At 30.2% G+C, this 20,650-nt stretch overlaps 1 protein-coding gene across 6 annotated transcripts in view; it reads right to left on the bottom strand.

The window, feature by feature from the left end:
• Window positions 1–3,044: 3,044 nt before the first annotated feature.
• LOC119600576 (probable G-protein coupled receptor B0563.6) overlaps window positions 3,045–20,650 on the bottom strand; it is a 67,296-nt gene continuing 49,690 nt past the window's right edge. For 5 of the 6 annotated variants that reach the window (XM_037950897.1, XM_037950899.1, XM_037950895.1 and 2 more), the window contains 7 exons: window positions 6,647–6,796; window positions 6,482–6,575; window positions 6,235–6,388; window positions 5,945–6,122; window positions 5,789–5,883; window positions 3,272–3,424; window positions 3,090–3,203 (listed from right to left, as the gene is read on the bottom strand). In XM_037950897.1, the coding sequence (XP_037806825.1) occupies window positions 3,090–3,203; window positions 3,272–3,424; window positions 5,789–5,883; window positions 5,945–6,122; window positions 6,235–6,388; window positions 6,482–6,575; window positions 6,647–6,796 (938 nt within the window). Of the gene's footprint in view, window positions 3,204–3,271; window positions 3,425–5,788; window positions 5,884–5,944; window positions 6,123–6,234; window positions 6,389–6,481; window positions 6,576–6,646; window positions 6,797–20,650 lie in introns of all 6 variants that reach the window. The other variant, XM_037950894.1, reaches the window with a different exon arrangement.

The following is a 20,650-nucleotide window of genomic DNA, read 5'->3' as shown; positions in this document are numbered from 1 at the left end:
TTTTCTTTTCTTTTTTAGAAATATTTACGCTTTTTTCTGGTATTGGTAATATTTTCACTTAAGTTTTAAATATATTTTTGATTTTTTTGCTAGGATTTCAATTTTATTATTTATTTATGTTTTAAATTTAATAATATATTTATGTAGGTAATTAAATACTATTGTTTATTCTTTGTTTTATTTTCAAATATTATTGTTTTTTCTATAGGTACTTTTCAACAGTTTTACTTTCATTATTTTTTTAACAATTTGCATAAAGTAAATGGTATATTTAGTAATACTATGTATGTATGTTATTATTTATTATTAAAGTTAATTGTTTTATTGTAAAATGTGGGTTATAGAAACAACTTAAATTTTATAATATGATTTACCAAATAACATGCATGCATATTTAAGTGAAAATTAAAAAAAACAAGTGTAAAATGCTGAATGTTAGAAGTTAAAGATCAATTTAATTTCTCTAATATATTTAGAACAACATATTTTTATTTTATTTTTTGCAAGAACATGTTTTGTTCTTTTTAGTTTTATTCAACGAAAACCATTTTAAACGCCAAATCAAACGCTACTACATATTACACCAGTTATTTGGTATTTAATTAAAAAAAGTAAACCTATAAAACGAACTTTGGTTTAAAAACAATTTCATATATTTCTGTTAACTTAATTAAATTTAATCAGATAAGTAATTTGGCAGTTAATGTTACAATAAAATATGTATAACTTGAAATGTGCTGTGTATTGTATATGTGGTAATAATGAAATAATTAAAATTCCTGAAACGATAAATTGTGATAAACTAAAATTGAACAACAAAATTTCAACACTTAAAATCTATAAAAAGTTTTAATTAATCTTATATTTCGTCAGACGAAAATGCAGTTTTATTTTTCTTACTACTAAAAAAATATTTTAAATTTTTTCAAGTTGTTTTTTACTAAATAAAGTGGTTGCTTAATAAAGTACATATTTTTTTAATTTTTCTTCATAAATATTTGTTCCACAAACAAAAAATTGTTTTATTTCAGGCATCTGTTGACTGCATTTTATACATGTTTACATGTATAATAAAACCACCAATTTATTATTTTTTATTATTTTTATTAATTAATTATTTTTATATATTGTTTGTATATATAAATATAATTTACAAAAAACATTTAATTAAATACATGAGCAAATTTTACATTTGAATATAACTACTCAACAAATCGTCGCGGAGCTTCTACACGGCCAAAATTTATTAGATGTTGCAACAGAATTTCTTGACCAACCAATTTTTATGGTTCTGGTTACTAGGAGCTAGAACAGAATTTGAACAGAACTAGAACAGACTAGAAACAGAAACTAGGAACAGAACTAGAACAGAACTAGAACAGAACTAGAACAGACTAGAAGAGAACTAGAACAGAACTAGAACAGAACTAGAACAGAACAGAACCGAACTAGAACAGAACTAGAACAGAACTCGAACTGAACTAGAACAGAACTAGAAACAGAACTAGACAGAACTAGAACAGAACTAGAACAAAACTAGAACAGAACTAGAACAGAACTAGAACAGAACTAGAACAGAACTAGAACAGAACTAGAACAGAACTAGAAACAGAACTAGAAACAGAACTAGAACAGAACTAGAACAGAACTAGACCAGAACTAGAACAAAACTAGAACAGAACTAGAACAGAACTAGAACAGAACTAGAACAGAACTAGAACAGAACTAGAACAGAACTAGAACAGAACTAGAACAGAACTAGAACAGAACTAGAACAGAACTAGAACAGAACTAGAACAGAACTAGAACAGAACTAGAACAGAACTAGAACAGAACTAGAACAGAACTAGAACAGAACTAGAACAGAACTAGAACAGAACTAGAACAGAACTAGAACAGAACTAGAACAGAACTAGAACAGAACTAGAACAGAACTAGAACAGAACTAGAACAGAACTAGAACAGAACTAGAACAGAACTAGAACAGAACTAGAACAGAACTAGAACAGAACTAGAACAGAACTAGAACAGAACTAGAACAGAACTAGAACAGAACTAGAACAGAACTAGAACAGAACTAGAACAGAACTAGAACAGAACTAGAACAGAACTAGAACAGAACTAGAACAGAACTAGAACAGAACTAGAACAGAACTAGAACAGAACTAGAACAGAACTAGAACAGAACCAGAACAGAACTAGAACAGAACTAGAACAGAACTAGAACAGAACTAGAACAGAACTAGAACAGAACTAGAACAGAACTAGAACAGAACTAGAACAGAACTAGAACAGAACTAGAACAGAACTAGAACAGAACTAGAACAGAACTAGAACAGAACTAGAACAGAACTAGAACAGAACTAGAACAGAACTAGAACAGAACTAGAACAGAACTAGAACAGAACTAGAACAGAACTAGAACAGAACTAGAACAGAACTAGAACAGAACTAGAACTAGAACAGAACTAGAACAGAACTAGAACAGAACTAGAACAGAACTAGAACAGAACTAGAACAGAACTAGAACAGAACTAGAACAGAACTAGAACAGAACTAGAACAGAACAGAACTAGAACAGCACTAGAACAGAACTAGAACAGAACAAGAACCAGAGCTGGACTGAATTTCCACCCCAGCTTAGTTTATATAAGTCTAGATGAAAACATTGAAATAGTTTTTTAAAAATTAAGATTTTGTTGAGTAGTATTATTCGATTTGCATACCGTTCTTTCTTGTACATTTTATAAAATGTACTTTTTAAAATTATAATAAATAGTATACTTAATATGGTTGGTTTTTCTTTAATTTTTCTTGCTATTTTAATAAATAATTGTAAATTCCCAAAATATTTTCATTAAGTATTCTTACAGTAAACATTTTTTTCACTTTCTTTTAATATTACTGTAAAATATTTTCTTTTTTTACTCTTTTCATATTAATTTGTAACAATGAACACAGATTTAGTTTTTACATGTATTTTTTTTAATATTATATTTAGCATTTAATAAGTATTGAATTTTAAAAAATAGTTTATTTTCTTCAACTTAAATTAATATAACTAATTAGAGTATTAGAACAAATTTGCATCAAATGCTACTGGAACGGCCAATACCGGTGCATACGCCCGATGTGGTGGTTATATGATGATTACGCAAAGTTAATTTATCAAAATTATTAAGAGGTGTTTGCTTGGCAGAGACCTTAAGGAAAATAAATGTAAAATAATAAATTTAAATTTTAATATATTTATTTTGTTTCCTTAACTCACCTCATCCACCTGATGACACAATTGCGATTTAATCCAGGGCCATTTAATCGTACGCATTAGAGTATTACGAAAATCTTCACTAAACAAGCAGTAGATGTAAAAGGTTATGGAATAATTGGTCAACTCCAATAGATTTGCCAATGCTCTAAAAACCTAGAATGGTTAAGAGGTTACAAGGTTACATCAATGATTATAATTGAAAAGGTAGTAGAGTAGCAGCAAAAAAGAATCAAACAAGCAGTAACTATTCCAAAAATAGCACGAACTTGTTTATTTTTGGACAAAAATTCATTTACACTTTTTGCTCTCGTGTTCATATGTATGTATTCGTGTGCGGAAAGGCGGCCATTTAAACTGTATAAAGACGAAATGAAAACGATTATAGATTTACATGTTTGCACACCTACAATGGTGTTGTTTAATTTCATTATTTTTTGTTAGAACAGTGGCGTAGGGGCAAAAGAGGAATAAGTATTTGTATTTAAGAAGAAGCTAATTTTATTGTGAATATAAACATAAACGTCTCTTGTTATAAGCGTTTTGAAGGGTTCAAAGCAAGAAAATAATTTAAGTTCTATTTTGAATTGCATCTACAAGTATGAGATATATCTATGAATTTTTTTTCGCCTGAGAAATCATCACTAAATTATCACCCGAAAGGTTTCCGGAAAAGCATATTTCTTTCGACTTCATATACACTGCTTCAAAGTGAATGAGACTATCCAATAGGAAAGCTAACGTTGCTTGCTGGCTTCATGATAAAATTCCAGTTTCCTATTATTTAGGTAAACCTATCAAATATGCAGAGGTATTGATCTGACTTTCACAGAACACACTGTGGTAAATCTGATATGAACAGAGTAAAACCTATCCGGGCAAGGAAGAACAATTTAATGGTGATAGATGTATAAAATACCTTACAATTATCACTATTCAACCCAGCACACTTCTCGTTTATCCAACACACTCATTGAGAAAAACATCCGACCCACATACCCCTACATCCATACTCATTGCTAACTTTTAGTCCAACAGTCTCTCACCTGTGGATTATTTGTTGTCTCGGAAACAGCACAGAACTTATCCGTATAATCGACCTGCGATTTTTAATTAAACCACCACCAACAACCAGGCTGGAACTGATATTCCAGGATCTCCTGGATACAGTGGTACCAGATTATAGACTCCAGTGTTGGAGACATGAAATGTCGAAGTGCTTTAAGTGAACACCTGTCATGTTGGCCTATTTATCGGTGGTGCTTTGTGACAACTCGCCACCGCCTCATTGTGTTTGTTACACGCAAGTGACAATTTACGTATATGGAAGTTCCGCTCCAGTATACGTGCACTTCGCTTAAGTACTTGAGCTATCTAATCTCTGACTATTGCTTTCCCGTTGCTTAACTTCTAATATGCAAACATGAATTCCGTTTACAACCACACAGATGGGATGGCCTCTGTTGAGTCGGCAACAGCATCTAGAGACGTAACCGATAGACCGAAGTACGAATCAATTAAATAAGCCGAGACTTTGTAATTCTGATATGAACAGAGTTTACTCTGAACATATCTGGACAAGGAAGGACAATTTTATGGTATCACTTGTATGAGATACCTTTCATCCATCATCATTCAACCCAGCACATTCATGCATTCATTCATGCATCCAACACATTCATAAGAGAAAAACATACGACACACTTGTTCTAGGTAAACGGGTGGGTGAGGCCCGCATACCCCACAATCATCCTGTACCATATACAATCAACACCAACTCATTTCCAAAGCTTAGTCCCACAGTCACTCATCTGTGGGATATCTGTTGTTTCGGCAACAGCACCGAACTTATCCCGAAATATTGACTTTACATCAGTCCTTTAACCGCAACTCACTCTTCCCGCGAATTTGGGTTTAAACCACAGCCACTAAGGCCAGGACAAGTCCTGCGGGCAACTGGCCACCCGTAGTACCAGATTATGTGGTCCTCTGGTTAGACCCCATGTCAGATCATACCAACGACTAGCCGAGGAGTGAAGTGACATCACCAGTTTATAGTCCCAGTAGACTAAGGGTACCTTCAGACAACAATTTAAGTTTCCTATAGCAATCCAAAAACTATGATTTTCTCCGCCACAAAAGCATTGAATAGATAAGCGTTTGACGACTGTTTTCATCCGATATCTTCTGTCGATGTATTAGAATCGACTTCTAGATCGTAGATTACAATGCATACCTTTATGTTCAAATTAAACTTTCTCTGCTTTTTGAATTGGTATTCCAGAACTACTAATTTTACCTGCCAGTTAGATGTACCACTGTTCTGGCGATTAAAAAGCTACTTGTTAAAGAAGTGTCTATTGTCACAACTAGATGGGGGCAATAAAGTGACGATTGACTTCCGCATTGGATTAATTGGGGACTTCATGAAAGCGACTCATTTTACTTTGCATTACACAGAGTAAATTTGTGGCAATTATTTTGTTTTCAATATTTTGCAAATCCCCCCTATTAACTCACCTGAAATGAAAAACTGGGTAAAACTTCCGAAGCAATTGTCATGTGTAAAATTGCCATCGGTGAGACACACACCAAAAATAATATAGATGTACTACCTAAAATTTGACAATTAATATTAATTATTTAACAACATTATTATGTCAATCAGATGCTCACCTAGCAATAAAAATAGTCTTCTTTCTTCAGCATCCTTAATATATGAGGCTCTAGACGAGGTCATTTTACGTCTTTTCTCGCAAGTTTGACGATAAACCATCATAATGCGTAAATTCAAACCAGCTATTAAAACAGTTGGTATTAATTTAAATAGCACTTCCAGCATAACCTTATAGATCTAGACAAGAAATAATAAAAAAATATTAATACAAAGTTTAAATAATAAAAAATTACTGAAAAATTTTAAACAATTAAAATTCCTTATTTAAAATATTTCAAAAAATTATTACCGAATAAAATATTGTTCTCAAAAATGCATTATTATCTCTACGAAAATAAACAAAACGTCCATCTGTTTGTAAAACACATTTAATAAGTTCCCCACGGAACACACTCGGCAGGTAGATAACAAAAGTTATCATTGTGGTTAGGAATACAATGAGTCTATAACAAAAATATAAACAAATATCATTAGTTCTCATATTTACATAAACAAATATTACATCACATAATGTTCTCTTAATATATGTATATTACCCTGGAGGACCCATTACGGGTCGTGTAAAACTAGGATGACACACTGACACGTAACGTTCTATGGTTAGTATTAACAGCATCATAACACCTACACCTGTTGTAACGCGATTTCAAGAATAATTTTATTTATTCACCATTAGTTGGAAATTTAGTTTGTTCACTCACCTAAACAACCGTTACCCAAAAATAGTTCTAAATGTGCTGTATAGAAAGCTGGGCCAAATTCTTCCCATTGCCCTCGGTCCTTGTGTACCAACATTCGTATACCAAATGGTATAGCAAAGACAATGGCCAATAAAGCAGCTGTTGAATATGCTGTAGGAAAAAAATTAAAAAATTGTATGAATTATAAGTGTTATAATTGTTATAAAAGGTTTGTGTCTATGCTTTGTGACATGATGGAAATAATATAGTGTGTGCCTCTGCTAAACGAAGTAGGTCACCTCAATTTTGGGACAATTCATAAGTACCTTTTCAAGTACTGTTATATTTTTTTCTTAAGGGTAAATAAGATGAATGGTGAATATGGTGAGCATGGACTTGATCCGAAATATATTCAAAATTCTGAACAAATCATGTTGTTATCGGAATATTGCTCATAACTTCGTTATTTTTGAACCGATTTTAGTGATTTTCAAACTTCTAGAAAGCATGTCTGATTAAAGATTTGTATGCTGAAGATATCATAGTCACACTCGTATTCATTTGTCTCAGCAAATACAACTTTTTTAAGGTTTAAAATATGACCAAATAATGCATTTTTCAATATTTATGACATGATATCTCTTGATGTGATGGAGAATTTCTGAGACAAATCTTGTAGAAAAGTACACATTTTCTCTGGGTTACAAATTTGTTGTCCTGCATATCAACATACAATTTTTGAAATACAAAAAAATCAAAACTAAAGTTAAAGGTTTTCGAATATTTGAGATTCTAGGAAAATTCCAAAAAATTGTGATCGTTTTGATCTGATTCGAAACATGCTATAATTAATGTTTGAATATTCACGATTTTTATAAGAAATGACAAAAATAATCGTTTCATTATTAAGGTAGAAAATGATAGCTTTACGATATTTGATAGCAAAACTTTTCAACAACTTTTCCTTCTTAGCTTGAAAATTAAATTCTTGTTAACTTCTAATAAGTAAATTTAATATTGAATAGTTATGTAAATAATATAGGAGTTTTATTTAATACTGATATGCAAATAATATGAGTTTGGGTCAACTAAAACATTCTTAATATTCATAACTACATATTTAAAAACTTAAATATAAAATTCGTAGTAAATTAAATATCTAAAAATTCAACTAAATGTTCTATAAATATTTTCAGAAAACAATAATGATAATATAATATTTTCCTGCGAAATTTTTCCTATACAAACATTTAAAACTTATATTCCAATTGATATCATATAGGTTTAATTTTTAATAGTCAAATAATGCCGAAACATTATTAAATTTAAATTCCACTTAAAAATATCAACAGCTCTTATAAAGTAAAAATTTTTCTTAGGTATGTATTTGCATAGGTATTTTAACAAGATTTTTCCTAAACTTTTCTATTTTCTCTAAAGCATTTATAATATTTGCTCTTAACTTCCATGGAAATATAAAAAGATAAACAACATATACTTAAAACTAGAAAATCCTTAAAACATTTTTACATTTACCAAAAAACATTCCCTAATTCGTGGAATACTCTACGAATATGAAAATAAAAAAACTGTCAAATTATCTACACAATCAACACTTACTTGTCAAATATTTACATGTGTCAAGTTTAAAATTGAGGGAAAAACTTGAAGTGTAGTATAATTAAATTATCCAAAAAAACAGTACAGAAGATAAAAATAAACCATATCTTAAGTTTAAATATAACATTTTGCTTATTATTAAATTTGTTTGAAAAACGAATTCGAAACCAGACACACCTAACTTCTAGCTAACATATGCTCATATATTAACTTACCTACATATGTTTAAGAGGGCAGTCTAATAAGGCATTTCTTTATTTTCTTTTCAAAATTATTTTCGAATAACTTTTATGTTTTCCCCTCCTATGTATTAATATTCTTAAAGAAATCTTGCCAACTGAAACACATTTTTAATTTAACTGTTCTCTGTTTACAAGAACTTCATATAACGTATGTATATGTATATGTCTTTTAGTAAAAATGCTATTGTTTTTAACAAATTTCTTACGACATTTTATTTTCAATAAGTTTCCTGTTTTTCTTTCATTTCTCTTAAGTACGTGTGTTTATGTATTTCCGTTTCAATTTCATAAAACCGAGCAAAATCAGCAAACAATGACTTTAAGCTAAAAACAGAAGTAGTATTAGTTAGGTACTAAAAAAAATAAATTTGCTTAAGATGGATTTTCTCGGTAGTTCGATTGCTCTTTAGTTTTGTAATAGTTAGTTTCAGATCAATCAGTCAAGTACACAGAGCCTGGTTCCAAATTGACACCAAACTGTTTATAATTTTTCAATACCATCTGCTGTCAAAGTATATACATACTTACGTCAACACTATGTAATGTCGACAACATTGCAGCAATTCGTTGTCGAACGTTTGTTAACATTTAGACAACGAATGTGTATAAAATTTAGATTTCGACAACGAATTGTTGCAATGTTGACAACGTTGCGTTGTCAACATTACATAGTTTTGTCGTACGTATGCATATACTTTGACAGCGGATGTTATTGAAAAATTATAATCTCGTTGGTGTCAATTTGGTACCAGGCGTGTATATTTCCTTTTTCCTCTGTGTACTATAGTAGATTTTCCGGTAAAGAAAAATACCGCAGAACCCCCATGTCATAGTTGTAAAGCTAGCCAAAACGGCTGGTTAAAATACTAGCTCATATACATAAATACTAATTAAAAAACTACTGTAATCCATTGTAGACTTTAGTCTAGCAGCATGTTAATACACTAGTCTAGTTTATAGACTAATAGACTAATCCATAGATTAGTTAAAAGGCAAGTCAAGTCAATAGACTAGGATAGCCCATAGTCAATAGACTATGATAACCCATAGTCAATGGACTAGGATAGTCCATAGTTAATAGAGGTTGATAGTCCATAGTCAAGAGTTTAATCAATAGACTAGTCAACAGACAAGACCATATAATACAAAGGATTAGTCAATATACTAGTCCACACAATAATCAATAGACTAGTCCATAAATTAGGCAACATGTTAGTTTTCAACATACTAGTTCATAAAATATTCAGCAGACTAATCAATAATCTTTTCAGCAGTGTAACCAATGAACTAGTCTATAGACTGGTCAATATACTAGCCAACAGACTTTTTCATAGACTGGGCAATAGACTAGTTTATGTAATTGACATGCATTCTAATTTCTGAAATGCGTGTTAAAAAACTAGTCTAGTCCAAAGCTAGTTTAAAGACTAATCAATATACTAATCAATATACTAATCAATATACTAATCAATAGGCAAATCCAACGACTATTCAATAGGCTAGTCAATAGATTAGCAACAGATAAGACAATATACTATTCGACATATTAGTCCATAGACTAGTCAGCGGACTAATCAATAAATTTTAAATTTATTGATTAGTCCTCAGTGATATTTACCAAAAACTTTCATTACCATGTAAGGAGTTAAAATGCTAAAATTTGCTTACACAATAGAATTTTAAGTCATTATTTTAACACGGTGATGTCATTGGAGTCAAATACTTACCACGAACGATTACAAGTAATCAGAAAAAGTTGTCATGTAAATCGCATGAAAAAACGTAAACAGTTTCTATATCTTTACTCGCAAGATGACTAATGAATTAGGAAGTATTTATATAACATATTATTAGTAAGACCTTATTAGACTACTTCTATGTAATCCAGACGATATGTTGTAGTCACTGAAAAGTATGTTGTTAGGTAAGTAATTCATTTGGAAGCCATTGCCTAGTTTTTCTGGGTAGTTTCAATTGTTTTTCGATAGGGATAATTAGATTGATCTTAAATCTTGCATCAAGAGATCAGGGATCTTAATGCCGATCAACACAAAAGAAAAGAAAAAAAGCTTTTAATTTTTTAATTTCATTATCATCTCACAGTGGGGGCTAATCACTATTTTGGCTACTTAAGAACGAAATCCATCCAACTATCGACTATTTTTTTAAGACCAGGTCTAATGTCTCTTTTGTTCAACGACAATTTTTGTTTAACCATAAATAGCAATAACAGCAGCAGTAAGTAACAACGTACCTAGTCTATTTATCAGAAACATTACCAACAATAACAATAACAAAAGAAAAAAAGGTAAATTATTTTTTAATACTCATACTTACTCCATACACACAAAAACATTTAACAATTTTTGATTTCATTTTTTTTCCTTTCGCTATTTTTGTTTGCCATTTTGACTTCCGCAACGTTTGCCATTATTATGGCACACAAGTATTTTTTTGTTCATTTTATTTACTACGAAATTGGTTTTTAAAACCCTACAGCAGAGTGTTTGCGGTGGAAAGGATAAAATAGGTTTGGTTTTCAGATTTGGAACACAATGAATTTTGTCAGATGTTTCAAAATCTGAAGACCAACTAGAGAGGTCTATAATGCTAATAACCTACATTTTACTTTCATTGCTAAGGGCGGAAAAAGTCACATTTTGGAAATCTTGATAAAAAAGAGGTTGCTCAACATGAAAGCGTCCTAGAAAAAGGGATTTGTATTACTATTTTTGGACTATCTTATCTGAAATTGAATGATGCAAATTGTCTCCCTTTTAACATACCCACAGTGTCGGCCGTGATTGCCCTTTAACTCTATACTTACATATATACATACATTCATATGTATGTATGTATGGTCTTTTTGGGTTTATTGTGCGTTGTTTTGTATATGAATTCCCCTCCTGTTCGGTTAGGCCATACTAGCCATTTGACCTGTTATTTTAACATGCTTTTTATGCGAAATAGGAGAAAGTCAATTGAGCTTTTATAGCCTAGGCCACAAAATTAAAAAAAGTCGAAACCCAGATATCTCGGAGATGAATGAAGGTATGACGATATATTGATTGGACTTTCGAAAGACATAAAATTTATTAATAAAAGGTTTTCTGCTCTGTCATAACGTCTCAATTAATGCCAAAATTTTAAATTTTAAGACACGATATCTCAACAACTTAATGCCAGATTTGTGTGAAGATTAGCTTTCTCTCTGATTTACAAGCAAACAAAAAAACTGTAAAATGTAACAATTTTAAAAAAGACATTTGGAAAACATATTGGGTAAAAAGGATACAATGACTCCTCTTATAAACGCTGGAAAATATTGTTAAATGAATTTCATTGCTGTTGGCATATTGCTATTGTAATTCTGATTTAAAATGTGCCATAAAAATGGTACTTAAAAACAAAGATTATGGTCGCGTTTACCAAGAATTGAATGATTTATTTTTATACCACTTCTTAGGCGTAATTGAAAAAAAAAAAAATCAATTGCGTTTAATTAAAAGAATTTTAAAACAAAACATTTAATGAAAAGTTGTAAGGGGGTGAAACCACACAACTTTACAATCTATTAGTATTTGTAGGCTTTGGTTTCATAGTGGTCTAAGACAGTTTTTACAGGAAGCTGTGTTAATACATAATTCAGGGAATTTCAAATGCCTTTAAGTAAGATTTAGATAAGTTTTAGTTTTGTATTAAAAATAGAACTTTAGATGAAAACATCAATTAAACCATAAACTCCAAAAATGTTTAAAACCTTAAAAGTTTAGATTTTTAATTAATATTTTATTTTTAACTTAGAGATAAGCTTAACTATTTTAATATTGTTTTTGTCCAAGGATTTGCATATATTGGTTTTGCTGGTAATAATTATAAATTACTATAGTTATATCGATGTATTTAGTAAAAAATTACTCCAATAAATATTTATTTGCAAATATGCTCATAAATAGAAGTTAAAACAATATTGACAATTTATTATACTGACCAAATATCACCATGAAAACACATACACATAAAATTACAGTTGTAAAGAAAGTACCAAAAATAATTTATTTAGTATTAATATTAATAACCTTCATCTTTCTGAGAAGGGTTTGTCATTCCGTTTGTATCTTCTATAATATACTTTTCCGACCCTCGATAGTGTGTATTCTGGATCAGTATAGATAGCGGAGTTGATTTTAGCCATGTCCGTCTATCTCAGAACACCTCAGATATCTGCGAGATCCGAATCTTAAATAATTTATCAGACATGCGTCCGGGAATAGGTTAGGTTAGGTTGATAGAAGGATGTAAAGTACGTCAAATTTGAAGAAATACACCAAGGCCACTATCGGGCCTGTTGTATTCATGAAAAAACAAGTAAGAAATTATAGTCGGACGAGGCCGACCATATAATACCCTATACCTGTTACAAAAATAAAATGTGATTTAGTTTTCATAATAAAGCATTTAAGTTGAATTGTACCTTGTCTCAGATATACTTAAGCCATTTATTGTTGAATAAAATTGTGGACATTTATGTCAAATTTTGAAGGGGACTTTTTATAGGGGCTAGGGTCAAATGAGGCCCTATAATTATAAAATTCATGTGGGTCATTAAGGCTAGTATAGAACTTGGTTTTACAACTTTTTGTTGAGATAGGAGTATATTAAACATAATTATGAACTTAAATGGACCGATGTTAACCATTGTCAATAGGCTTCGTCTCCGGTACCATAGAAGATTATGTGCCAAATTTCATTGGTATATTTTAAGGTGGGTATAGGACAATATTATTGTGCGTTACAAACATAAGCACAAACCCAATATACCCTCCCCACGAAAATGGTGTGGGGTATAAAAATGCTCACTGAGTATATTATTTTCCAATGTTCAGAATCTCAGTTTCCTGGACGTAATTCCTAAGAATTTTCCAATCAGTGTTACTAAGGAATGTTATTTCCGGAATAACATCACTTCCAAGATACTAAGATCTAACTTCGACGAATGGCTGATAGTGACAAAGAAAGTGATCCAAAGTTTCACTGTACTCTCCACATGCTCTACATTCGTCTGAATCCGCACGTCCAATTTTGTATAGATGTGCTCGTAATCCTGTGTGTCCACTCAGAATACGTACCATCATACTAACTTCAGACTCGCTCAATTTGAGGAGATTTCTCGTCATGTTCTCATCATGGTCACCCCATATGATCTTTGTGGTTCTACCCAACGTTTCATTATTCCAAGAGGCCTTATGAAATCCTTTCACCCATATTTTTAATTCAGCATTTGTTGTGTCGTATGGTTTCGCGTTTGTCAGGTTAACTACCACGAGCTCCTTTCTCTTTAAAGCTATTACATTCGCCCTTTCGTTGCCGACTACTCCCGAGTGGCCTGGTACATTTATAATGTAAACCTTACCTCTGGGAGAGTGTTCAGTTAAAGCTTTCTAACAATCCAATACGGTCTTAGATTTTGTTCTATCGCCTGATATCGCCCTAATTGCCTTATGGCTATCGGTAAATATATTAAGCGCTGTGGGCGCCATATTTATTTTAATCCAATTTACGCATTCCGTTATTGCCCGTACTTCTGCCTGGAAGCTTGTGTTATCAAGCCCACTGATAGCAACGGACTCGAAATGGTATTTGCTCTAGTTTTCCGATTGACCAAGAAATTCTATCAGGGATCAGCGTTTCAAAGTTTCCGACATATTTTGTGTCTGGTATGCGATCAGGCACGTCCGATGATTGTGTATAACCTTCCAATGTCTCCAGTATACATTGATGACGTGTCATATAACCGCTTTTGGCCAGTTCCCCTAAAGTAAAGAGCCGTTCGGCTGTAAGCGTCGCCTCATATATTAAATATGTTTTAATGGATGGAATATCTAGCAACGTTTCCAGAGCTTTGGTTGAAGTAATACACATGGCACCGCTTATACCCAAGCATCATGTACGCTGAACGCCCTGTAATAATTTGGTATTACACTTTTTGTCCAAAGGAGTCCACCAGATCATTGAAGCATAAGCTAGGTCTAATTGCACTTTTATAAGACCCCATTTCATGCCTATAGTTCTCCTACATATCACCCAGCACCGATGTGCCTTGTTGATCCTATTCTCTATGTGGTGTCTCCATTTTAATTTCCGGTCAAGGATTACACCTAAGTACTTAACTTTGTCTGTCACCGTTACCGGAAGATAGAAGGTACTTTTTGAATTATCTATAATATTGAACCTATTTAGAAACACAAAAGCATATAGAGCCCACAGTAAGTAAGAACATATAAAATTGGAACTTTTTTACCCTTTCGTTTTTCAAAAATGACCGTTATTTTTGGCAATTTGCACAAACGCAACAATCTGATTATAAATCTATTAAAGAGGACTTTCTGTTACTTTTTTTTACAACTGTTATTTTTTTATTTTTTGTAATAAAATTCGCGTAGACGGGTTTTTCAACATATATTCGACATAGCCGAATATAGAACTCTTACTTGTTTTATAACAATTTTTGAATTGATTTTAAAAATATTTATTAAAAATTTCCCAAATCAAACTTAGAAGTCGGATATTTTGGGGTTAGGGCATGTACATAATTATCCTTCGTGTACACACTCTATATGTGTAATAAAAAAACTATAGTAACTAGTATCATATTTATTTAAAAACTACAATAATAACATATCTCAAATTAAGTTCTTTTTTTAAACAAATGTCATTGATATCAGTATTGATGGACTGTTTCTATAATAATATTTACAAATGTATTGAATGTATAAACAAATGTGTTTCTGTAGAAGAAAATGCCATTAAAAACTTAAACGATAACAATTATTTTAAAATATTAAATTTAAGAGGAAATGTTTAGCAAAAAAAATTAACTTTTACAGCATCAACAATAACAACATCCTTCTCATGATAAATAAAATGTTATTATCAATTTTAAATATTTGTCCTTTACAAGGATGTGGGTGTGTATTTACATAAACGCATGTTACTTGGGCATCCTTTTAAAACGTAAATATTGCTTAACATCCTTACCAGCCATGAAGTCTTACAGTATATGAAGAAAACTCAAAGACATTTTTTAATGTGTTTATAAAAATACAATATTTACAATATTAGTATGTATATGCAGTAAAGGAAAAATAAACTTAGAAAACATACTTATTTTCAAAAAGGATCGAAAAAAACAAAAATTAAATTTGATTTGTTGCAAAGAAATTTCTTCTATTAACAACACTTCACTTCCTAGAATTTTAAGAACAACACACATTGTTAATACGTATTGCAAAACAAGTAGGAAAGTATAGTCGGGCATGGCCGACCATATGATACCCTACACCACTGAGTATGTTAAAAATGTGGATTATTTTTAATAACAAAGCATTTAAGTTGTTTAACTTTATTCCAACGTATTTTAACAATTTGATGAAAAAAGTGATTTTCTGAAAGAGGGGTTATATGGGGGCAAGGGTAAATATGGGCCTATCCTTATAAATTTTGGTACGTTTACACATAGTTATGTATGCTGGATTTCATCGTGATACTAGTGTTTATTAGTGAATTATTGACCTTCAAGTCATTTTCTGAAGGGGTCTTTGTATGAGGGCTAGGGTCAAATAAAGCTCAATAATTACGAAAATCGGTAGTATTATTAAGACGTATATAGAACTAAGTTTCGACTCAGAAAGTAATTCTGAGTCGATTGGTATAATTTAAGATGGGTGTAGGACCAATATTTTTGTGCGTTACAAACATCAGCACAAACGTATAATACCCTCCCCACTATGGTGGTGTAGGGTATAAATATATGTATTTTAATATTTACAATGGGGTTTAAACACTGAATTCTCAAAAAAAAGTTTCTGTTTTTTATTATTATTATTTTTGTTTAATTTATGTTTTTCATAGAAAATGTTTCCATTCAATATTGTAGACCTATAAAGACCAATAAAGGAATGAGGAAAATAAAAACAAGAAAAGTGTCATAACAACATGACCATGTCTTTTTATTAACACTTAATTTTGATTTATTTAATAACAGCGTCTCTAAATAAAGGGGACATGTTTATTATTGAAACATTACCGAAATTTTGCTATAAATCATTAATTTATTTAAGCAACAAAAAGGCGATAACAAGTGGTTTTCTAGAAATTATTTTGAAATTTAACAGATTTATAAAAGAAATTTTTATTTTGCGCATTAGTTTGAAAAAAAGCTTTAAGTAACCCATAAAAAGCACGTCTCTGTTTTCTTTTATTATAGCCTCTAAGAACACAAATAGTTAATAATACTGACAATAAAACAAATTAAATATATTTTTTTATTAAAGACACATGCCTAATGGCTGTTATGTATTTAGATAATAAACAAAAAATTCGTCGAATTAAGGCTTTAACAAAATTTACTTAACAAAAACACTTTATTCTAATATAACAAATATTTTCTTAAGAAACTAAGCAAATCAAATAAACAATTCCATTGAAAACCAGAAAGAAAAACTGCTTAATCAAATTAAATGTTAAACAAATACACTAAATTGTTACTGAAAATCAATAACACCATTTAAAGGATATTAAATTGAAGATGTTTCATTTAAGCAAATTTGCCCTAAATAGCCGTTTAATGTTTTAAGCATTAAACTAATGGAAATCTTTTAATTTAATTACCCCACAACTGAACAAAATAAAGCTTTAAAAACTTTTGATCGGTCAGCCTGATATTCAAAGCTTTTTAATGGATTTCGAAAAAAAATCTTATTAAATGCTGTCATCACTAATTTATAGTAAAGTAAATGAATTTGCTGTATATTTTTAATATGGTAAAAAATGGTCGTTACTTATCCTCAACAGGGGCCAAAAGCAATGAGTTAAGGCTTAGCTAGTTCCTAGAGAATTTTCTGTAGAACAGGTTTGTCTAGTCTAGATAACTTTTCTCTAGGAAAATTTTGTCTAGTCTAGACAACTTTTCTATAGAAAAAGTAATTTTAGTCTAGACAACTTTTCTATAGAAAAAGTTTGTCTAGTCTAGACAACTTTTCTATAGAAAAAGTTTGTCTAGTCTAGACAACTTTTCTATAGAAAAAGTTTGTCTAGTCTAGACAACTTTTCTATAGAAAAAGTTTGTCTAGTCTAGACAACTTTTCTATAGAAAAAGTTTGCCTAGTCTAGACAACTTTTCTATAGAAAAAGTTTGCCTAGTCAAGACAACTTTTCTATAGAAAAAGTTTGTCTAGTCTAGACAACTTTTCTATAGAAAAAGCTAGTCTAGTCTAGACAACTTTTCTATAGAAAAAGTTTGTCTAGTCTAGACAACTTTTCTATAGAAAAAGTTTGTCTAGTCTAGACAACTTTTCTATAGAAAAAGTTTGTCTAGTCTAGACAACTTTTCCATAGAAAAAGTGTGTGTAGTCTAGACAACTTTTCCATAGAAAAAGTGTGTCTAGTCTAGACAACTTTTCCATAGAAAAAGTGTGTCTAGTCTAGACAACTTTTCCATAGAAAAAGTGTGTCTAGTCTACACAACTTTTCTACAGAAAAAGTTTGTTTAATCTAGAAAACTTTTCTATAGAAAAAGTTTGTCTAGTCTAGACAACTTTTCTATAGAAAAAGTTTGTCTAATCTAGACATCTTTTCTATAGAAAAAGTTCTTCTAGTCTAGACAACTTTTCTATAGAAAAAGTTCGTCTAGTCTAGACAACTCTTCTATAGAAAAAGTTAGTCTAGTCTAGACAACTTTTCTACAGAAAAAGTTCGTCTAGTCTAGAGAACTTTTCTATAGAAAAAGTTTGTGTAGACTAGACGAACCTTTTCTATAAAAAAGTTGTCTAGAAAAGGTTCCTCTAGTCTAGACAACATGTCTATAGAAAAGGTTCGTCTAGTCTAGACAACATTTCTATAGAAAAGGTTCGTCTAGTCTAGTGATCTAGTCTGGATAACTTTTGTATAGAAAAATATGGTCTTGTCCGGACAAAATGATCCTTATGACAATCTGTTCAGAAATATTATACAGAACCTTTAAATATTATCACTAACCTAAAAGTTTAAATGAAATTTATTGACTCAAGGATACATTAGTTGGAAAATCTACTTTTACGTTAAATAAATACAAAAAAAAAATCAGCATAATAAAGTTTATTATCTGCATACCAAACAAAAAAAGTATTCACAAAAATAAGTAAAATTCTGTATAGACAACAGCAGACAAATAGCGAGCCACTAGCAGCAGCAACCACGTCGCCAGTAATAACACATTTAAAATTTCCCGCCAGTCAACAAAAAACGTAGAGGAACAAAAAATTTATCAATGTAAAATATTTTGAACTAAAAAATCCGCAGCTTCATTTCTATATAAAGAGACGAACAAACGGGCAAACAACAAACCATCGATTCCGTAAGCAATTGAAATTTTACGTTAAACCATAAAAAAATTTTAAAAAGTAACGGTAAAAGGAAGCAACTGAGTAACCAACATACAATAATAACAAAAAAAGTAAAGAAACATCAAAGTATATTTGTACGGGGGCATATAGAGAAATATGTATTTTCATTTGCCACCAGTCAACACCTACAACATTTCCATCAGCACCTAACCAACTTTCATGTCCTTCATGGAGGAAAGCATGATTTCATGAGCGAAAAAAAGGAAACATTTAAAAAACCAAATACCAAAGTAAAATTTTATAATGAAATGGCAGAAAACACACAGACCAGAATGGAGCAACATGTACACGTGTTAGATATGAAAAAATAGGTGCATGATAAACTTATTTTGTCTATAGTAAACAATGTAATATTTAAAATGTAATAAAAAAAAATTTTGTTACAGTGGGTTTTTTTACCCATCAGAAAAAAAAACAAAGTACTTCCAAAAGAATAACATTTATCACCACTTCAAAAGAAGCACTAATTTAATTTTTTTTACCTTCTGAGAAAGTGATGTTTAAAGACTTTCGAAGAAGCGAAAATAATTCTTTTTTTTCAATGATGAAGATATTTTGTATTAAGTGTGTCTATTACCCTAATTAATGTTAATATTATTTAAGCCAAATTAGTTGTATTCTATAATACCAAATTTCACTTCCAAAAAAGACCATTAGAATTACTTGAGAATGGCTTCAGAAGTAGTGAATTTGGAATCAAATAAAAATGACATCCCTCCTATGACAAGCATGTTTTAAAATTATCACTTCTTTTGGTCTTTTTCAGTACTTCCATGGAGAAAATTCTACTTATTTTTCGCTTCTTTGGAAGTTCTTTTTTTTTGCTGCGTACCTATAGAACAGGATATATAGTTTTCATTGGAGTATTTTTAGATCTTTAGACAAATAATCTGATTTAATCAAAGGAAACACAAAAGTAAAAATTTATAAAGAAAAATAAATTTCCTTCTACAGAAAATTTTCAATAAATTTTCCTCTATAGAAAATTTCCGATAAATTTTCTTCAATAGAAAATTTTCGATAAATTTCCTTCAATAGAAAATTTTCGATAAATTTCCTTCAATAGAAAATTTTCGATAAATTTCCTTCTATAGAAAATTTTTGATAAATTTCCTTCTATAGAAAATTTTCGTTAAATTTCCTTCTATAGAAAATTTTCGATAAATTTCCTTCTATAGAAAATTTTCGATAAATTTCCTTCTATAGAAAATTTTCGATAAATTTCCTTCCATAGAAAATTTTTGATAAATTTCCTTCTATAGAAAATTTTTGATAAATTTCCTTCTATAGAAAATTTTTGATAAATTTCCAATTTTCTTCTATAGAAAATTTTCGCTGAAATTTCTTCTATAGAAAATTTTTTATAGAAAATTTTCGTTAAATTTTCTTTTTATAGAAAATTTTCGATAAATTTTCTTTTTATAGAAAATTTTCGATAAATTTTCTTTTTATAGAAAATTTTCGATAAATTTTCTTTTTATAGAAAATTTTCGATAAATTTTCTTTTTATAGAAAATTTTCGATAAATTTTCTTTTTATAGAAAATTTTCGATAAATTTTCTTTTTATAGAAAATTTTCGATAAATTTTCTTTTTATAGAAAATTTTCGATAAATTTTCTTTTTATAGAAAATTTTCGATAAATTTTCTTTTTATAGAAAATTTTCAATAAATTTTCTTTTTATAGAAAATTTTCGATAAATTTTCTTTTTATAGAAAATT

This window comes from Lucilia sericata, unplaced genomic scaffold (genome assembly GCF_015586225.1).
Source record: "Lucilia sericata isolate MDLA Ls3-8-SP2 unplaced genomic scaffold, ASM1558622v1 Contig000117F_arrow, whole genome shotgun sequence".
Taxonomy (NCBI): Eukaryota; Metazoa; Arthropoda; class Insecta; order Diptera; family Calliphoridae; genus Lucilia; species Lucilia sericata.
Note: the sequence above shows the minus strand (reverse complement) of the source record. Positions and strands in the feature narration are given on the sequence as shown.